The sequence below is a fragment of the Octopus bimaculoides genome, chromosome 11 (genome assembly GCF_001194135.2).
Source record: "Octopus bimaculoides isolate UCB-OBI-ISO-001 chromosome 11, ASM119413v2, whole genome shotgun sequence".
Classification (NCBI taxonomy): Eukaryota; Metazoa; Mollusca; class Cephalopoda; order Octopoda; family Octopodidae; genus Octopus; species Octopus bimaculoides.
This window is the reverse complement of record NC_068991.1, coordinates 43358036-43365361: the sequence shown is the minus strand read 5'-3', so window position 1 is coordinate 43365361 and position 7326 is coordinate 43358036. Positions and strand designations below refer to the sequence as shown.

The 7326-nt window shown below is 32.5% G+C and overlaps 1 protein-coding gene across 12 annotated transcripts in view; it reads left to right on the top strand.

The window, feature by feature from the left end:
* LOC106881190 (girdin) overlaps positions 1 to 7326 on the top strand; it is a 176959-nt gene that overhangs the window by 121917 nt on the left and 47716 nt on the right. For all 12 annotated transcript variants that reach the window (XR_008265197.1, XR_008265198.1, XR_008265201.1 and 9 more), the window contains 3 exons: positions 1399 to 1523; positions 4541 to 4630; positions 6895 to 7002. Coding sequence is in view for 3 of the 12 variants with exons in the window: in XM_052971764.1 (XP_052827724.1) it covers positions 1399 to 1523; positions 4541 to 4630; positions 6895 to 7002 (323 nt within the window). In the remaining 9 variants the exon portion in view is untranslated. The remainder of the gene's footprint in view (positions 1 to 1398; positions 1524 to 4540; positions 4631 to 6894; positions 7003 to 7326) is intronic.

The following is a 7326-nucleotide window of genomic DNA, read 5'->3' as shown; positions in this document are numbered from 1 at the left end:
CCACCATATTATCAAGATCTGTTTATTGTTGTTTTTCTCCACCTGCTACTCTCTTCAAGGAAGATACATAGCAGAGTGGTTAGAATGTTCAACTCAAGATCATAACGTCAGAGGTTTCACTTCCTGGACTGGGTGGTACATTGTGACCTTGAGCAAAACACTTAATTTCATATTGCTCCAGTTTACTCATCTGATAATGGGTACCAGCCAAGAACTGGTGCATCTCTGTCTGCTCCAATTGTCACATTCTGGATAGGAGAGTCAAAAGTGTATTTATGTTTGCTCACACCTACATAGGCACCTAAAACAATTAGCAAAAGCATGGTACTTGTTATGAAGCCATAGTCATTTGTATATGATGACTGGCTCTTTTTTTTTAACTTTCTTCAAATGCATACACTTCAGCTAAATTAATGGTCTATCACAGTTATTTTGATAAAGCTAAGGTTACCCTACATATGATTAATGACACCCTTTCTTTCTTGAAGTGTTTCTTCTGTCTACTGAATACTCAATTTTTCAGCTATAAGTAGACACACAAGATCCCTAGCCAGCACTAAACCAGCATCTGAATGCTATAACTTAGTTATTGAAGTTGTTGAACCTTAATGTTTCCAAAGCCAATTTTGTAAGAAATCTTCAAGTAAGGCATAGTCTTACAAAGTCACTTTTGAAATACTCTAGAGATATCTTACTTGAAAATATTCATATAGTTTTTCAGAAAGACTTTTATAAGATAAAGAACAAAAACATATAGTTCTCACTGTAATTCAAAACCAGGTTATAAATTTACATTTGGTTGCTGACAAATTATTTAAGGTTTTCTTTTCATATTTATATCATTCGATGATCTGTAATATTGCCAGATTTGAAATACATTTGTTGGGTGGGGAGGGTTTTCCAAGTATTTTACCCCTTATCTTTATGGTATTTTGTTTTTATTGTTTATTTTTTAACCAAAGAGAAAAGATTATGCATACAACATACGTTTTTGATTGAATAAACATATAGGAAGATTTGATCAGATTAATGTTAAAAATTTCAATTGTTGAAGGCAGTAGTAATTGACAAACATCAACTGCTAAATTATTTATTCTTCAATATTCAGATATTTTTTTCATTATTAAAAGAAATTTTTTTTTCCATTATTTTGCATGTACTGAATTCTAATGATTCGTTTTTCTCATAGCAAAGAAATTATATGAAATCTTGATCAGTATACTTTAATTATAATATTTTGTCTATTTTTTTTAAACCATCATACAACTTCTGTTTTCTCTCTTGCAAGAAAGTAAAAGAAAAAAGCATTCAGTACCTCAAATTTCAAACTATTTCTAAGTACATTTCACTTTTTTCAATAAATTCAAAATTTTTCAGCAGACATTTCTTTCCTTTCAGGATTTGGTAAATGAGAAGATTCAGATGCAACAGCTTCTGAATGAACGAGAGAAACTTGGTCAAGAACTGGAACAGATCGGTCTCAAGAGAGAAGAGCTAATGAAGAATCATGAATCAGATGAAAGGTATTCTTCCCCTGATCATCAAAATAAAAAAATATTTCTTGCTAACTTCTCTGTTGCCACCTCTTCCCCTCCTCTACTTCCTTCCCCTATTAACCTGGTGCATTACAAATGATGGCCACCAAATAAGAGGATCTTGCTGGAAGATACTAAATAGAAATGCCAAATATAATCTCTGTATAAACCAGATAGGAGTGATATCAATGCTTTCAGTCTTGTTAATGTTGGTTCTATACTTTTCTGACTGAAATAGGAATCTCCAGAATGAGATATTAATCAATTAGCCAATGTAGATGCTATTCTAGATGAAGGTAAATGAAGATATAATAGTAAACCTTACAAAGGAATACTTTTTCCAATCAATATTGTTTAGTTGGCAGTGACTTTCCTGAAATAGTATTTTAAAGAAAATTTAGCATACCAAGATATGTTAGAACCATCTATCAAACATCCTTGGCTATAAAATACTATTTATCTTAATGTGGGAATATGACTGTTGTTATCCAGCATATGATCATAATTTTCTGCTCATTTCCATCCTAATGCTGGCATGAACTACATAGTTTTTCACAATTTTATATTAACTGCTCTGTAAAGTGGATGTGTAAGCTTTTTGCTAAGATGACTAAAGTGTAAGAAGTGTCTTGTTGGTTGATGCAATTCAATGCCTCACACTTGCACTCATTGCCAGTCCAGTAGCTTAATTACATCCCTCATAACTTAATACAATGTTATTGTCCTTTTCATTCTAGAGAGCACTGATAGCAGTTGTCACCAGAACATAAAAATTTCAGTTTTGAAATGATAATCTTTAGATCTAAAATTTAAAAATCTATATTATCATGATAAATTATTTTGGCTTAAATTTTTGGCGGTTGGCATCTACAGAGTATATTACTGATGCTTATAATGTCGTTTTGAGAAAAATCAACAGAAGTTGAACCTAGTGGAATCTTAAATTCAGTCCACAATTTGGTTTTTTTTTTAAAAATAGAATAAAAGTTTTATCCAGTCATCTGCTGTTCACAACAATTTCTTCATCCTAATAATAATAATCCTTTCTACTAGAGGCACAAGGCCTGAAATTTGAGAAGAGTGGGTAGTCTATTACATTGGCCCCAGTGTTCAACTGGTACTTATTTTATCGACCCTGAAAGGATGAAAGGTAAAATCAACCTCAGCTGAATTTGAACTCAGAACATAAAGACGGGAGAAACACTACGAAGCATGCTAATGATTCTGCTAGTTCTAATAATAATAATAATAATAATAATAAATAACTTGCTGGACCCTTGAAAACTTCACAGAAAATATAAAAAATGTAAGCATCTGTAAATTGTGTGTTGTGCTATGAGAAATGTTTCTATATTGTGACACTTGAATATAGAAAGAAGTGTAAAACCGATAACTATGTAATCCAACCAAAATATCTCAGTTACACAAATGTAAACATAGTTACTATTTAGCCTTAAAATGCATTGTACATATTCAAAGAACTTTCTTGGTTTAGTGGTACAGAACATTCTTCTGGTATTCTTTTATTCTTTTACTCATTTCAGTCATTTGACTGTGGCCATGCTGGAGCTCTGCCCTTTTGTCTAAGAAATCAACCCCTGGACTTATTCCCTGTAAGCCTGGTGCTTTTTCAATCAGTCTCTTCTGCCAAACAGCTAAGTTACAGGGACACAAACACACCAACATTGGGTGTCAAGCAATGGTGATGGTGGAGGGACAAACACACACATAAATATATATATATATATATATATCCCAGGCTTCTTTCAGTTTCTGTCTATGAAATTCACTCAGGAAGCTTTAGTCGGCCTGAGGCTATAGTAGAAAACATTCTTTAAAGTATAGAGTTAAATTTCATATAGCCACTTGTTGGCAACTTTTCTCCCCCACCCATTTTTTAGGGGGCATTACCTATTTTTCTCAGCTCTTTTCACAGTTATACCCCATTCAAAATTTGCATTAGTTTTTGTATGAAAAAAAAGGAAGGGAGTAGGGCTTGTTTGGAGTTTGTAGAGGAAATGTTAAATGTACCTGAAAAAAAACATGGTCTTTCCCTAAAACTAAAAGATCCAATCAACAGAACAGCCTGCTCATGAAATTAATGTGCCAGTGGCTGAGCACTCCACAGACACATGTACCTTAATGCAGTTCTCTGGGAGATTCAGCATGACACAGAATGTGACAAGGCTGGCCCTTTGAAATACAGGTACTACTCATTATTGCCTGCTGAGTGGATTGAAGCAATGTGAAACTAAAGTGTCTTGCCCAAGGACACAACATGTTGCCGAGAATTGAACCCACAACCTTACAATCATGAGCTGAATACTCTAACCATTAAGCCACGCATCTTCACTGCTGTATACTCTTACTCTTTTTACTCTTTTACTTGTTTCAGTCATTTGACTGCAGCCATGCTGGAGCACCGCCTTTAGTCAAGCAAATCGACCCCAGGACTTATTCTTTGGATGCCTAGTACTTATTCTATCGGCCTCTTTTGCCGAACTGCTAAGTTACGGGGGCCTAAACACACCACCATCGGTTGTCAAGCGATGTTGGGGGGACACAGACACACAAACATGTACACGCACACACATACATATTATATATATATATATACATATATACGACGGGCTTCTTTCAGTTTTTGTCTACCAAATCCACTCACAAGGCTTTGGTCGGCCCAAGGCTATAGTAGAAGACACTTGCCCAAGGTGCCATGCAGTGGGAATGAACCCGGAACCATGTGGTTGGTAAACAAGCTACTTACCACACAGCCACTCATCACAGTTCTAATTATAAATCATGTTCATATCTAAATTAAGTACTATGCAATTGGTTACTAATACATATTATGTTAGCTATAAATCCTGTCATCAATGAATTGGTTTAAGAATGCAGGAACATAACAAATATCAATAAGATTGAGTTAATTTGTTTAATAAATTTATATTTGAGTTAATTTTATTAAACTCATTCTTTTTTCTCTTTTTTAAATTTCACTGCAGTCGGTTCCAGATCTTTGAAAATATGATGCAAGATGCTATAAAGAAAAATACAGAAATAAAAGAGGACAAGATTCTTTCATTGGAGAGTAGGTAAGGCACAAGACAAATAATATTTTACTCAGTGATATTTTAAGTAAGATTTTTTTGTTAATCTTTTCTAGAAATGAAATATAATTTTATAAAAATTATGTCTGATATAGTTGTGTACTTCATGGTCTCATTAAAACATTTCTGAATTGACATATTTGCTCCTTATACACTATGATAGTCTTAATAATAATATATGTGCTCACACACACACAGACATATATATATTTATATATACAATGTATCAATATGCTCTATTTCAACAACTTAAAAAATATCTGATCTGGATCAAATCCCTTGAGAAATTTAACGATTATGGTGTAGCTCCAGCATGGCTACAGTCTAATGACTGAAACAAGTAAAAGATATACTAATTGCAAATTTAAGAAAAAGCATATACTGTATCCTGTAACAGTTAAACTCACTTTAACCTTAAAGATTAAAGTTAAACATTAACCAGGTAGGAAGATGAATTTAATTTGGTATTTTTAAAGTATCTCATTAAGCCTTAAATGTTTGACATTATCCCCCGACCCCTGTATGGCATATATTAATCAATATCTTTGCAATAAGTTTAGTTGCCATTTTTGGTTTTACATGCCTATATACATAATGTTACCTTCCAAGTGTGTGCTGTTGGTGTTACAACTGCTATGAATAGGCTGATTAGTTTAGTCTGTGTTAGAAAAAGGAAAAGAAAAGCAAGAAACTTTACTAGAAATTGTGATATCCTTATACAACTAAATACAACTATTAGAAATATACATATATATCTTCTTTTCTTTCACATCAAGAAAGAAAATGCAGCTCAAATGTTTTTTGTTTTTTTTTAACTTTAAACTTAAGCAATAAATACAAATTTTGCTGATGCAGACCACTATTAGTTTCCTGGATTTTTTAATTATCCAGATTTGGAGGGAAAGGCCATGCTCTTTGCAGCCCCGCCAAGGCTGGTGAAGCTATTAACATTCTGCTTAAATATTTTGAAAGTTGAATTCTGGCTTTTAGCTATGAGAAAAGATTCATATCAATCTTATATTATAACTTAACATCAATTGCAAGTTTAATATTTTTAGTTTGAAATATTTCATCGCAAGCTGTTCTCAAATTTATTTAATTAGGTTAAAATTCCTCACCTCATTCTTCTGCTGTCTAGAGTTTGGTTGTACTAAGTTTTATTACATATCAAATGTATCCCAAACAATAAAACACTTTTGCATGTGCACGCATGCACACACACACACACACACACACAGAAGATCTGCTTTACTTTATAAACTAAACTATTATTATTCAAATGTAGTGTTGTCTTTTTGTTTGTTTGTTTTTTTAGAAGTTATGCTTTATCATTAAACATTTGATACCCCCACACACAGCTTTGCTCTAATTTATTTATGTAAATTATTAAAAACTGTTTTGTATTCATTTATCACGTTTCTGCTCTGTCTCTTCTTATCCCTGGAAAATCTTTTGTGTGCATTTGTAAGTGAAAACAATTTATGCATGTACATTTCATTATTGGCATCCATTTGTGTGTGAGTGAAAGCAATTTATGCATGTGTGGATGTCCTTGTAGGCCTGAATGTGTGTGTGTGATTTTGTTTTCGTGGAAAATAAATATCCATTGTCAAAATGACATGTCAATAGTTTCATTTATTCAAGATATAAACAGAATGCGTGTCACCTATATGAAGATTCCAGGATGTATTAGACACTAATTGACTAACATTCCCTCCCAAAACTTAACCCGCTCATTCTACATTCACTTCACATTGCTTCCTCATTGCCATTGTTATTTCACCCTAGTTTCCCATCATTTCCCCATTTTCTTCTTTATTTAATAAAAAAATTCATATATTTTGTTCATTATTATCATTACATGTTTTTCTTTTTGTTGTCACCTAGTATTTACAATTCCCTTGTCTCAATATAGCTAGTATATACTATGTCACCATCACAATACTAATAGATTGTTTGTTTACCTTTTTTTTTCACATAGATAGACATATTAACCACCACTACCACACCTGCTGTCAGTTGTTGATGCACTACTCTATATTTATCATTTGTATTGCAGCTTTCTAAATTAAAATCAATTACAGTTTTGCTGCTGACTTGTGTTGATTATCTTTCCATTTTCATTAGTCAAACCAGCCCAACTTCACACTATTGTTTTCTTTTGAACATTTTTTATTTCTATTTCTTGGGTTATGAACCAATCAGTAGTTGACTATTCATAACTTTTTTTTAATCATTTGTATATCTAGACTAGAGGAGTCCAAGAACAGAAACATGAAATTACAAGAAGAACTTCGCTCAGTTAAGAGGGATTGTGAATCACTCAAACAACGACTTGAAGAAGAGTTCCAAGATGGGTACTACTTGTTATATATTTTTTCTGCATCTGCTTCCTCTCACTGTACTTCTTCAATATATGTGTGTGTCTACACATGTATATACATATACATATGTATACACAAACACATACACACACATTTACATACTGGCATATTTACATATACACAGATATACTGGTTACATATATCTTCCACATGTAATTCTTTCCACTGTACATCCCTAAATATTGTTAATAGACTTTCTTTCATGCATTATCATTTTACACATTTTTTCTTTGTATTATCTTCTTGTTACCAGTATATATATATATATATATATATATATATATATATATATATATA